Source organism: Cherax quadricarinatus, chromosome 38 (assembly GCF_038502225.1).
Source record: "Cherax quadricarinatus isolate ZL_2023a chromosome 38, ASM3850222v1, whole genome shotgun sequence".
Taxonomy (NCBI): domain Eukaryota; kingdom Metazoa; phylum Arthropoda; class Malacostraca; order Decapoda; family Parastacidae; genus Cherax; species Cherax quadricarinatus.
This window is the reverse complement of record NC_091329.1, coordinates 25,914,250-25,928,462: the sequence shown is the minus strand read 5'-3', so window position 1 is coordinate 25,928,462 and position 14,213 is coordinate 25,914,250. Positions and strand designations below refer to the sequence as shown.

The 14,213-nt window shown below is 48.7% G+C and overlaps 1 protein-coding gene across 7 annotated transcripts in view; it reads left to right on the top strand.

Moving 5' to 3' along the window:
• The window catches only part of ATP8A (ATPase phospholipid transporting 8A1), an 817,844-nt gene that overhangs the window by 326,757 nt on the left and 476,874 nt on the right, over positions 1–14,213 (top strand). The window contains exon 1 of one of the 7 annotated variants that reach the window (XM_070092198.1): positions 284–368. The exons of 4 other annotated variants lie outside the window; for them this stretch is intronic. Coding sequence is in view for 1 of the 3 variants with exons in the window: in XM_070092200.1 (XP_069948301.1) it covers positions 957–1,029 (73 nt within the window). In the remaining 2 variants the exon portion in view is untranslated. Of the gene's footprint in view, positions 1–283; positions 369–456; positions 1,030–14,213 lie in introns of those variants that run through there. 2 more of the 7 variants (XM_070092199.1, XM_070092200.1) reach the window with 2 other exon arrangements.

Here is a 14,213-nt window from a genome sequence, read left to right as displayed (position 1 = left end):
AGAGAGAGAGAGAGAGAGAGAGAGAGAGAGAGAAATAAGTAAATGAACTTATATGTTTAGAGACTATAGGATATTGCAAGAGGTTTAGTAAGAAATAAATAAGGTATAATAATAAGACTGTAGAAAGAAATAAGGAGTTGCAAGCAAATGCTCCGAGAGGAAATCAAGATGTAAATAAGAAAGAGACGAACGAGTTAGAGGGAAAAGTTACGATGGTAATATGAACAGTAATGAAGAGGAGATGAGAGGGGAGGGTGGGATAGTAGATGAGTGTGTGGGAGTGAGAGAGGCTGGGAGCAGCAGCAGTAAGAGCCGGGTGACGGTACAGAGGGCGTGGTGGTAGCTCCTAGTCTCCTCTCTTACCAGTGGTTAATAATCCCTGGCCGCCTCTCTAGTGTATATACCTCTGTCTAGGATTCGCACCACCACCACTACCATCTGTGGTAACAGCAGCAGTGACAGCAACAGCCTACCACACAGCTCCACAGTAGTCACGGTTTGCAGTCAATGGTCTCACCACCGCCGCCAAGATATGGATTGGTGGCCGTTGTGCTGCTGCTGCTGCTGCTGCTGCTGCTGCTAGTATCAGCAGCTGGATACCGCAGTTCCCACCTGCTGCGTCTCTGCCCGCTACATGTACATTATATTGTAGTGGATCGTCTAGGGTGGTGTAGTCATGAAGTATGTAGGCAGGTGGTTAACAGTGTACATAACCATGGGAGACTAAGCACCTGCTCTCAAGACACACAAACTATATTATTTTCTAGAAGTGTGACCTAGTGACTTCCATGCAGGACGAGTATCATACACACCAGCGAGTGTAGCTTGCCATACACATTGTGTCGTGCACACCAACGAGTATGTCGTATACAACAGCAAGTGTTGTATCTACATAAGTGTGTTGTAGTGTAGAGCGAGATAAAAGTGGGTGTGGTGTAGTGCAATATGGGACAGGAATGTCCCTGGTGTGTACGTCTCACCTGTGGCTTTTCCGTCCTACCACACTAGGAAAACACAAACCGGTTTCAGGTATTTGTGTGTGTGTGTGTGTGTGTGTGTGTGTGTGTGTGTGTGTGTGTGTGTGTGTGTGTGTGTGTGTGTGTGTGTGTGTGTGTGTGTGTGCGCGCATCTTTTTATATTTATGTATTTGTGCCATTTGTGGTTACATGGGTGGACTCTCAGTTCTTGGCCCCGTTTTTTCTTTCCACTTGCTGGGTTTATTCTCTTAGCCTGCCATACCTATCCTTAAAACAATGTTTGCTAACGCTACCTCTTCGCCAAGGATTGGTCCCTACCCTGAGGGAAATGAGCGGTGAAGAGAAGCTAAATGAATTGAACCTGGTATTAAAGGACAGAACCAGGGGAGACATGGTAACGACATACAGAATACCCAGAGGCCTTGATAAAGTGGACGAGGATAGATAGTGATGGAGAAGCAGGAAACTGGTACACAAAGACCATTGGAAGTCAAGGAAACGGACGAGTCACAACAATGACGGGCAATATTTCTTAAACCTAGGAGTGGAGCAGAGCACCCTGGGGCTGAGGGTCCCCTGACTACTGTGACTGAGGGTACCCTGACTACCCTAGGGCTGAGGGTATCCTGACTATGTGGGTGTGGATACCCTGACTTCCCTGCGACTGAGGGTACCCTGACTGCTGTGGTTGTGAATACCCTGACTACTCTGGGGCTGAGGGTATCCTGACTATGTGGTTTTGAATACCCTGACTACCCTGGGGCTGAGGGTATCTTGACTATGTGGTTATGGATACCCTGATTACCGTGAGACTGAGGGTACCCAGACTACTGAGGCCGTGGATACCCTGACTACCTTGGGGCTGAGAGTCCCCGGACTACTGTGGCTACCTGGATACCTGGAGGTTATTCCGGGAATCAATGCCCCCGCGGCCCGGTCCATGACCAGGCCTCCCACTGGATCAGAGCCTGATCAACCAGGCTGTTACTGCTGGCCGCACGCAGTCCAACGTACGAGCCACAGCCCAGCTGATCCGGCACTGACTTTAGGTATCTGTCCAGCTCTCTCTTGAAGGCAGCCTGGGGTTTATTGGTAATTCCCCTAATGCTTGATGGGAGGCTGTTGAACAGTCTTGGGCCCCGGACACTTATGGTGTTTTCTCTTAGTGTACCAATGGCGCCCCTACTTTTAATTGGGGGTATTTTGCATCGCCTGCCCAGTCTTTTACTTTCGTAGGGAGTGATTTATGTGCGCAGATTCGGGACCATTCCTTCCAGGATTTTCCAAGTGTAGATTATGATCTCTCTCTCTCTCTCTCTCTCTCTCTCTCTCTCTCTCTCTCTCTCTCTCTCTCTCTCTCTCTCTCTCTCTCTCTCTCTCTCTCTCTCTCTCTCCTGCGTTCCAACGAGTACGTGCAGTTAAGGATCTCTGTACACTCTCTAGATCTGCAGTTTCACCCGCTTTGAATGGGGAAATTAATGTACAGCAGTATTCCAGCCTAGAGAGAACAAGTGATTTGAAAAGGATCATCATTGGCTTGGCATCTCTCGTTTTGAACGTTCTCGCTATCCATCCTTTCATTTTCTTTGCACTTGTGATCGTGGCACTGTTGTGATCCTTGAAAGTGAGATCCTCAGACATTACTACTCCCAGGTCCCTTACATTATTTTTCCGTTCTATTGTATGGCCAGAGTTTGTAGTATACCCTGTTCTAGTTATTATCTCCTCCAGTTTTCCATAACGGAGTAGTTGGAATTTGTCCTCATTGAACATCATATTGTTTTCCGTTGCCCACTGGAAAACTTTGTTTATATCTTCTTGGAGGTTAACCGCGTCCTCAGCAGATGACAGCCTCATGCAGATCCTAGTATCATCCGCAAAGGATGATACGGTGCTGTGGTGTATATCTCTGTTTATGTCTGATATGAGTATGAGGAATAAGATGGGGGCGAGTACTGTGCCTTGTGGAACAGAGCTCTTCACTATGGCAGCCTCCGATTTAACTCTGTTGACCACTACTCTTTGTGTTCGATTTGTTAGGAAGTTGAAGATCCATCTCCCCACTTTCCCAATTATTCCTTTAGCACGTATTTTGTGCGCTATTACGCCATGATCGAATTTGTCAAACGCTTTTGCAAAGTCTGTGTATATTACATCTGCATTCTGATTTTCTTCCAGTGCATCCAAGGCCATATCATAGTGATCCAGTAGTTGTGAGAGGCAGGAGCGACCTGCCCTGAACCCATGTTGCCCTGGATTGTGCAGATTTTGGGAATCCAGGTGATTTGCAATCCTGCTTCTTAGCACTCTTTCAAATATTTTTATGATGTGGGATGTCAGAGCTGTTGGTCTATAGTTCTTAGCTAATGCTTTGCTGCCACCTTTGATTCTGGGTACCCAGACTACCCTGTGACTCTGGGTATGCAGACTACCCTGTGACTGTGAGTACCCAGACTACCCTGTGACTGTGGGTACCCAGACTTCCCTGTGACTGTGGGTACCCAGACTACCCTGTGACTGTGGGTACCCAGACTACCCTGTGACTGTGGGTGCCCAGACTACCCTGTGACTGTGGGTGCCCAGACTACCCTGTGACTGTGGGTGCCCAGACTACCCTGTGACTGTGGGTACCCAGACTACCCTGTGACTGTGGGTACCCTGACCAACTGTGTCCTCGTGTACCAGGTTCCTGCTTCCCCAACACTATGCCATCTACTTTATTAAACTCTCTGAGTATTCTGTATGTCGTTATCATGTCTCTCCTGGTTCTGTTATGTAATGCCAAGTTCATTTCGTCTACCCTCTCCTGATTGCACATTTTTCCTTAGCGGTGGTACTAGTTCCGGTGAACATTTGTACACTTTGTCCATTTCCTAACATTACCAGGTGAAATTTCCATGCTGGTACTGTGTACTTCAATATGAACCGGACAGATGTAACATATAGGGCAGTGAATTTACATGTATGATATGTAATACCGACAAGATGAAGAATTAAACATGTGCAACATCTGGGTATCTTTATTGTAGACGTTTCACCATCCAGTGGCTTGATCAATACAAATTCAAGGACATAATTGGAAGACAACAGAACTATATACGAAAGATGAGGTAATTAGTCCCTCCGTCTTGGAGTTGGTGAAGTCTTCAGACTCTTCGCCACTACGGTGCTTTTCACCAACTCCAAGACGGAGGGACTAATTACCTCATCTTTCTTATATAGTTCTGTTGTCTTCCAATTATGTCCTTGAATTTGTATTGATAAAGACAGTAGATGGCGAAATGTCTACAGTAAAGATACCCAGATGTTGCACATATTCAATTGTTCATCAGGGCAGTGAATAACAGTTGAGAGTCCTGAAAGCTAGTCTTTCATTTGTCAGACGATCATACACCGCACCGGTTATTCATTTGTGTGCCTCTGGTGATATGTTCTGCACTATACTCAGCCCTGGTTCTTTCTCCTTGAGTGAGGTTTTATACAGCCTGTGTTCCCCCGAGTCTGTAGTCAGTTACGTCGTCTTACGCTTTTCCCAGTTTTCATAATCTTGCATTTACTCAAGTTGAATTCCAATAGCCACTTATTTAACCAATCCTGTAGTCTGTCATGATCTGTTTGTATCTGTCTTATCCTCACCAGTGTTTATCATTAATGTTACATCATGTGCAAACAGTGATGCATTTGACTCTTCTGGTATGTCAGTTTTATATACCAGAAAAGTATCGATTCTAATATCAGTCTTTGTGGAACTCAGCTTGTTACACATTCTCATTCTGACATCTCTTCTCGAACATTTTTGCCTTATCCCTCCCCCAGTCTAGTGACGTAAATTACCAAATACCTTCTTGAAGTCCATCCATCCTGCTTCTATCTCACTTTTGTCACTGTGACATAGAGCTCCAGCAATTTTGTGAGATCAGATTTACTATATCTATAACAATCATGGTGGATATTATCTATGAAACCACTTCTGAGTGTTCCTCTGCTCTCCTGACTATCTTCAATATTACCCTGTAGTATGGATGTCAGTGGTACTAGTATGTAGTTAAACACTTCCTGTCTGTCTCCTTAAATATCTGGACTACATTTGCTGTCTTCCAGATTTCTGGCAATTGTTCTGGATTCTAGGGAATTGATAAGATGGACAACTAGAACCTTTAAATCAAAGAGTTCCCAAGCCAGTAATGATAATCTTTAAGCCACCTGGATTTTTTTGTATGAAATACTGCTGCATATTAACAGCCCCATTTAAAATAGGCAAAATAACAAAGCTGGAGAATATAGAGAAAACCATGTATCCATATTTCGTTGTCAGCAGTGATTTTCCATTTGTTTTCATTGAAAGGTGCCAATATTTCATTTGAGTTGGTGAAGAGTCCACTGAGAAACAGTATTTTGTTGTTGTGGCTTGGTAAAAAGAGGCCTTGTATATTTGCAAGGCAAATTATGTTATATTGTTAGTAGGAATTTTTTTATTGATATTAATATCTATGTGTAATGAGGCAGTCACTGGCTTTGTTTCCAGTTCAGAGTGGCTGGCTCCGAGGTGATGGAGTATTCTTGCCTTTTCCTGCTATTCTGTTTTTTTTTCCTCCCTGGCACTAAAATATCTCTGGGGTCTGAATGGTTGTGAATACCATGGTTAGTTTATATTCACTTGGCTTGAACCGAACCTCCTCCTCCTATTCTGGTGATATGTGGGGATTGTTGCTTATATGAGTAGAACACATTTTAGTTAATAGATCACGTCATTTTGCCAACTGATTTGTTCTGTATTTGTACCAGAACTGACAAGTGACGAAACAAACCATACCACGGGTGGGGTTTGATCCCGCGGTCAGAGAGTCTTAAAACTCCAGACCGTCGCGTTAACCACTGGACCAGCTAGCCACAATAAGATTCGTCCAACTAGGTATATTTCTACACCATAGGAAGGTTTGCATAGGCACCACTGTGACCACAAATGCAAGTTTTTACAGAAGAATCTCCAGCTAGCGTGGTCGTGACGAACTCTGACCGCGGGATCAAACCCCACCCGTGGTATGGTTTGTTTGCAATCGTGTCATTACGATTTCGTGAGGCATGTTAACGGTTTTGAGGGGACTTGAGCTAGAGTTCGTCACGGCCACGCTAGCTGGAGATTCGTCTGTAAAAACTTGCATTTGTGGTCACAGTGGTGCCTATGCTAACCTTCCTATGGTGTAGAAATATACCTAGTTGGACGAATCTTATTGTGGCTAGCTGGTCCAGTGGTTAACGCGACGGTCTGAAGTTTTGAGACTGACCGCGGGATCAAACCCCACCCGTGGTATGGTTTGTTTGCAATCGTGTCATTACGATTTCGTGAGTCAAGTGACGAAACTCTTGAAATATATGTACTCACCTATATGTACTTGCCTGTATGTACTCACCTGTATGTACTCGCCTGTATGTACTCGCCTGTATGTACTCGCCTATATGCTCTCACCCATATGCACTCATATATACTCGCCATATGTACTTGCCTGTATGTACTCGCCTGTGAGTAGTTGCAGGGTTCGATTAACAGCTCCTGTTCCCTCCTTGCATACGTAATTTTTTGTTCTTTGTATTAGCAGTCAAATCGGAGTTTGCTGCTGATCCCCGAGTGGTATTTTATGTGTATAATATCATTTATATCATCTCTTTTACACTCGTGTTCTGTGAGAGTTACCCCTTGGCCCTTGTATATACTTGCTACCCATTTTCTGTGTCAGGGAGGTTTGTGGGAGTTACCTATTTTACGGATACAGTATACTATATTCGTTTCTCATTTTCTGTGTCTGAGCTTTGCGAGTTACCCCTTGTATATATGTTTCCCATTTTCTATGTCACTTTCATGTATTTCATGCATAACTAACAAAAAAAGGCACAATACCGTGACTGGAACGATACACAAATAACCCGCACATAGAGAGAAGCTTACGACGACGTTTCGGTCCGATTTGAACCATTTACCTCTTCCTGCCTATATATAGCCGTCCTGTTCCACTTCTGGTTAGTGTGACTTTGTAAATGGTCCAAGTCGGACCGAAACGTCGTCGTAAGCTTCTCTCTTCTATGTGCGGGTTATTTGTGTATGTATTTCATGCAGTTTGCTAGCTCACCGAGGCTAGATAAGAGTATATTTTCTATAAACGAAATGTTGGCACCTTGCTCTATAACATTTTCATATTTTCAATATGGAGTTGGTCCTCCACTTGCAGCTAAAACAGCACCACTTCGTCGAGAAATAGATTCATATAGTATTTGAACAGTATCCAGGGGAATTCTGAGCTATTCCTCAAGCAACACCTGCTCTAACTCTTCCAGAACGACGGTAGAGGAAATCAGTTCCTGACTTGCTGTTCCAATTGACTCTACAGATGCTCGATAATATTTAGATCCGGCGATTGTGGTGGCCAATCCAAGTGAAAACCACGACCTCCCTTTACCTCTTCTAGATTTCATCAATCTAGTGGAACTGTGTGTTAATTTCAACTTCTTCAAGTATCAGGACAACTGTTACAATGCTTTGGGATGGCAATGGGCAGCCCGCTCAGTGCTGTGCTTGCCAACCTCTTCATGGAAAACTTGGAGACAGAGAAATTCAGCACCCTCATTCCCAACACCGTTACCTGGCTAAGATACGTTGATGATATATTGGTTTTCTATCCGAGACGTCTCAATATCCTGGCCCTTCTCAACAAGATCAATGCAGTTGAACCATCAATAAAGTTTACACTTGAACTCGAAAATGATGGCAAACTTCCTTTCCTCGACGTTCTACTGTGCAGATCTCCCGACAGTGACAAACTTCTCTTCAAAGTGTATAGAAAACCTACCAACAAGGACGATCTTATACACTTTTATTCACACCAAGACACCCGCACTAAGAGAGGAGTCCTCATTGGCTTCTTCTTGAGAGCTCTTCGCATATCCAGCCCTTGTTTTCTAGAAGAATGCACTTACATAACACAAGCCTTTACACGTCTTCAGTTCCCATCTTTCTTCATCCGAGATTGCAGACTCAAGGCACAAGCTATCCTCAACAAACCGCCCATGGAACAGCCCCCTAAACAGTTCATAGTACTCCCATGTGGCGATGTTGCCACGAATACTCGCCGGGCACTTGCTATGAGTAACATCAACGTTTCCACCATAAACACATCCTCTGTCAAAGACCTCACTACGAAACGCAGCCCCACACCTCTAACTTCTACAGCAGGCGTCTACACTATACCCTGTGGGTTCTGTCCCAAGAAATATGTAGGCGAGACAGGCAGACATCTTGCAGTCCGCCTGAATGAGCATCGAAATGCCTCTAACAGAGACGATGTAAGGTACGCATGTGTCCTTCACAGAGACTCCACGGGCCATTTGATGAATTGGAACGAGGCACAACTCGTTCTCACCGAACCAGACCTCAGACGCCGACGGTGCCTAGAAGCCTCACTAATCGCCGTCACCGACACTATAGAACGCAACACTGGAAACTACAAAATTTCAAAAACATTGGCATACATGATACTTAAGCAGCACCAACCCAACAACACAGGAGTCACGTGATTTCATCGTCTGCCCGTCCTCATAGGCAGGCAGAGGTTGTTTTGATAAGGACCTGCCTCGCATGGGCTAGTAGGCCTTCTACAGTGTTCCTCCATTATGTTCTTATGACATTCCTCAGGTCACGTGCGTCACATCTCACTCTCCGCCTATATATATAATGTCTTTCTACCTCTGTTAGAAGTGATCAAGGTCCCAGGACCGAAACGTTTTCTAATAAATATGTTATAGTGTTTGCTTACGTGTCTTTCTAAACCAACTTGTCGGTATTTATTACCAAGGTTTATACCATAACAGTGTATCACAGCTGACGAGTAACAAATTTGCACTACACAAACGTTTGGTGACAGTCTTCTCTCCATGTTTTCCATAATTATTTATAACGGCTAATGTTTATATGGGAATATAAGAAAGAAGGAGCACTGCAGCAGGCCTACTGACCCATGCTAGGCAGGTCCAAGTCACACCCACTTAAGAAGGAAGAAGTCCCACTAGGTAGTTTCTTGTTCTAGCTGGATGTCAGGCCTATGGCTGTCCCTAGCCGTGTGTCAGGTCTGTGGCTGTGCCGAGCCTGGTGCCAGGCCTATGGCTGTCCCTAGCCGCGTGTCAGGTCTGTGGCTGTGCCTAGCCTGGTGTCAGGCCTATGATTGTCCCTAGCCGCGTGTCAGGCCTATGATTGTCCCTAGCCGCGTGTCAGGTCTGTGGCTGTGCCTAGCCTCGTGTCAGGCCTATGGCTGTCAATAGCAGCGTGTCAGGTCTGTGGCTGTGCCTAGCCTGGTGTCAGGCATATGGCTGTGCCTTGCCGGGTACTAGGCCTATGGTTGTGCCTTGCCGGGTACTAGGTCTATGGCTGTGCCTTGCCGGGTACTAGGTCTATGGCTGTGCCTTGCCGGGTACTAGGTCTATGGCTGTGCCTTGCCGGGTACTAGGTCTATGACTGTGCCTTTCTGGGTACTAGGTCTATGGCTGTGCCTTGCCGTATACTAGGTCTATGACTGTGCCTTGCCGGGCACTAGGTCTATGAAAGTGCCTTGCCGGGTACTAGGTCTATGACTGTGCCTTGCCGGGTACTAGATCTATGACTGTGCCTTGCCGGGTACTAGGTCTATGGCTGTGCCTTGCCGGGTACTAGGTCTATGTGCCTTGCCGGGTACTAGGTCTATGACAGTGCCTTGCCAGGTACTAGGTCTATGACAGTGCCTTGCTGGGTACTAGGTCTATGACTGTGCCTTGCCGGGTACTAGGTCTATGACTGTGCCTTGCCGGGTACTAGGTCTATGACTGTGCCTTTCCGGGTACTAGGTCTATGGCTGTGCCTTGCCGGGTACTAGGTCTACGACTGTGCCTTGCCGGGTACTAGGTCTATGACTGTGCCTTGCTGGGTACTAGGTCTATGACTGTGCCTTGCCGGGTACTAGGTCTATGACTGTGCCTTGCCGGGTACTAGGTCTATGACTTTGCCTTGCCGGGTACTAGGTCTATGACTGTGCCTTGCCGGGTACTAGGTCTATGGCTGTGCCTTGCCGGGTACTAGGTCTATGACTGTGCCTTGCTGGGTACTAGGTCTATGTGCCTTGCCGGGTACTAGGTCTATGACTGTGCCTTGCCGGGTACTAGGTCTATGACTGTGCCTTGCCGGGTACTAGGTCTATGGCTGTGCCTTGCCGGGTACTAGGTCTATGACTGTGCCTTGCCGGGTACTAGGTCTATGACTGTGCCTTGCCGGGTACTAGGTCTATGACTGTGCCTTGCCGGGTACTAGGTCTATGGCTGTGCTTTGCCGGGTACTAGGTCTATGACTGTGCCTTGCCGGGTACTAGGTCTATGGCTGTGCCTTGCCGGGTACTAGGTCTATGACTGTGCCTTGCCGGGTACTAGGTCTATGACTGTGCCTTGCCGGGTACTAGGTCTATGACTGTGCCTTGCCGGGTACTAGGTCTGTGGCTGTGCCTTGCCGGGTACTGGGTCTATGACTGTGCCTTGCCGGGTACTAGGTCTATGACTGTGCCTTGCCGGGTACTAGGTCTATGACTGTGCCTTGCCGGGTATTAGGTCTGTGGCTGTGCCTTGCCGGGTACTAGGTCTATGACTGTGCCTTGCCGTGTACTAGGTCTATGACTGTGCCTTGCCGGTTACTAGGTCTATGACTGTGCCTTGCCGGGTACTAGGTCAATGGCTGTGCCTTGCCGGGTACTAGGTCTGTGGCTGTGCCTTGCCGGGTATTAGGTCTGTGGCTGTGCCTTGCCGGGTACTAGGTCTATGACTGTGCCTTGCCGGGTACTAGGTCTGTGGCTGTGCCTTGCCGGGTACTAGGTCTATGACTGTGCCTTGCCGGGTACTAGGTCTATGGCTGTGCCTTGCCGGGTACTAGGTCTATGACTGTGCCTTGCTGGGTACTAGGTCTATGTGCCTTGCCGGGTACTAGGTCTATGACTGTGCCTTGCCGGGTACTAGGTCTATGACTGTGCCTTGCCGGGTACTAGGTCTATGGCTGTGCCTTGCCGGGTACTAGGTCTATGACTGTGCCTTGCCGGGTACTAGGTCTGTGGCTGTGCCTTGCCGGGTACTAGGTCTATGACTGTGCCTTGCCGGGTACTAGGTCTATGGCTGTGCCTTGCCGGGTACTAGGTCTATGACTGTGCCTTGCTGGGTACTAGGTCTATGTGCCTTGCCGGGTACTAGGTCTATGACTGTGCCTTGCCGGGTACTAGGTCTATGACTGTGCCTTGCCAGGTACTAGGTCTATGGTTGTGCCTTGCCGGGTACTAGGTCTATGATTGCCTTGCCGGGTACTAGGTCTATGACTGTGCCTTGCCGGGTACTAGGTCTATGACTGTGCCTTGCCGGGTACTAGGTCTATGACTGTGCCTTGTCGGGTACTAGGTATATGGCTGTGCCTTGCCGGGTACTAGGTCTATGACTGTGCCTTGCCAGGTACTAGGTCTAAGGCTGTGCCTTGCCGGGTACTAGGTCTATGACTGTGCCTTGCCGGGTACTAGGTCTTTGTGCCTTGCCGGGTGCTAGGTCTATGGCTGTGCCTTGCTGGGTACTAGGTCTATGACTGTGCCTTGCCGGGTACTAGGTCTATGACTGTGCCTTGCCGGGTACTAGGTCTATGACTGTGCCTTGCCGGGTATTAGATCTGTGGCTGTGCCTTGCCGGGTACTAGGTCTATGACTGTGCCTTGCCGTGTACTAGGTCTATGACTGTGCCTTGCTGGGTACTAGGTCTATGACTGTGCCTTGCCGGGTACTAGGTCTATGGCTGTGCCTTGTCGGGTACTAGGTCTGTGGCTGTGCCTTGCCGGGTACTAGGTCTATGACTGTGCCTTGCCGGGTACTAGGTCTATGGCTGTGCCTTGCCGGGTACTAGGTCTATGACTGTGCCTTGCCGGGTACTAGGTCTGTGGCTGTGCCTTGCCGGGTACTAAGTCTGTGGCTGTGCCTTGTCGGGTATTAGGTCTGTGGCTGTGCCTTGCCGGGTACTAGGTCTATGACTGTGCCTTGCCGGGTACTAGGTCTATGATTGTGCCTTGCCGGGTACTAGGTCTATGACTTTGCCTTGCCGGGTACTAGGTCTATGACTGTGCCTTGCCGGGTACTAGGTCTATGACTGTGCCTTGCCGGGTACTAGGTCTATGGCTGTGCCTTGCCGAGTACTAGGTCTATGACTGTGCCTTGCCGGGTACTAGGTCTATGACTGTGCCTTGCCGGGTACTAGGTCTATGACTGTGCCTTGCCGGGTACTAGGTCTATGACTGTGCCTTGCCGGGTACTAGGTCTATGTGCCTTGCCGGGTACTAGGTCTGTGGCTGTGCCTTGCCGGGTACTAGGTCTGTGGCTGTGCCTTGCCGGGTACTAGGTCTGTGGCTGTGCCTTGCCGAGTACTAGGTCTTTGACTGTGCCTTGCCGGGTACTAGGTCTATGACTGTGCCTTGCCGGGTACTAGGTCTATGACTGTGCCTTGCTGGGTACTAGGTCTATGACTGTGCCTTGCCGGGTACTAGGTCTATGACTGTGCCTTGCCGGGTACTAGGTCTATGACTGTGCCTTGCCGGGTACTAGGTCTATGGCTGTGCCTTGCTGGGTACTAGGTCTATGACTGTGCCTTGCCGGGTACTAGGTCTATGACTGTGCCTTGCTGGGTACTAGGTCTATCGCTGTGCCTTGCCGGGTACTAGGTCTATGACTGTGCCTTGCCGGGTACTAGGTCTATGACTGTGCCTTGCCGGGTACTAGGTCTATGGTTGTGCCTTGCCGGGTACTAGGTCTTTGACTGTGCCTTGCCGGGTACTAGGTCTATGACTGTGCCTTGCCGGGTACTAGGTCTATGGTTGTGCCTTGCCGGGTACTAGGTCTATGGTTGTGCCTTGCCGGGTACTAGGTCTATAGCTGTGCCTTGCCGGGTACTAGGTCTATGGCTGTGCCTTGCCGGGTACTAGGTCTATGACTGTGCCTTGCCGGGTACTAGGTCTATGACTGTGCCTTGCCGGGTACTAGGTCTATGACTGTGCCTTGCCGGGTACTAGGTCTATGATTGTGCCTTGCCGGGTACTAGGTCTGTGGCTGTGCCTTGCCGGGTACTAGGTCTGTGGCTGTGCCTTGCCGGGTACTAGGTCTGTGGCTGTGCCTTGCCGAGTACTAGGTCTATGACTGTGCCTTGCCGGGTACTAGGTCTATGACTGTGCCTTGCCGGGTACTAGGTCTATGACTGTGCCTTGCCGGGTACTAGGTCTATGGTTGTGCCTTGCCGGGTACTAGGTCTTTGACTGTGCCTTGCCGGGTACTAGGTCTATGACTGTGCCTTGCCGGGTACTAGGTCTATGGTTGTGCCTTGCCGGGTACTAGGTCTATGGTTGTGCCTTGCCGGGTACTAGGTCTTTGTGCCTTGCCGGGTACTAGGTCTATGGTTGTACCTTGCCGGGTACTAGGTCTATGGCTGTGCCTTCCCAGGTACTAGGTCTATGGTTGTGCCTTGCCGGGTACTAGGTCTATGGTTGTGCCTTGCTGGGTACTAGGTCTATGGCTGTGCCTTGCCGGGTACTAGGTCTATGACTGTGCCTTGCCGGGTACTAGGTCTATGGCTGTGCCTTGCCGGGTACTAGGTCTATGACTGTGCCTTGCCGGGTACTAGGTCTATGACTGTGCCTTGCCGGGTACTAGGTCTATGACTGTGCCTTGCCGGGTACTAGGTCTATGACTGTGCCTTGCTGGGTACTAGGTCTATGTGCCTTGCCGGGTACTAGGTCTATGGTTGTGCCTTGCCGGGTACTAGGTCTATGACTGTGCCTTGCCGGGTACTAGGTCTATGACTGTGCCTTGCCGGGTACTAGGTCTATGACTGTGCCTTGCCGGGTACTAGGTCTATGACTGTGCCTTGCCGGGTACTAGGTCTATGACTGTGCCTTGCCGGGTTCTAGGTCTATGGCTGTGCCTTGCCGGGTACTAGGTCATTGGCTGTGCCTTGCCGGGTACTAGGTCTGTGGCTGTGCCTTGCCGGGTACTAGGTCTGTGGCTGTGCCTTGCCGGGTACTAGGTCTGTGGCTGTGCCTTGTCGGGTACTAGGTCTATGGCTGTGCCTTGCCGGGTACTAGGTCTATGACTGTGCCTTGCCGGGTACTAGGTCTATGACTGTGCCTTGCCGGGTACTAGGTCTATGTGCCTTGCCGGGTAC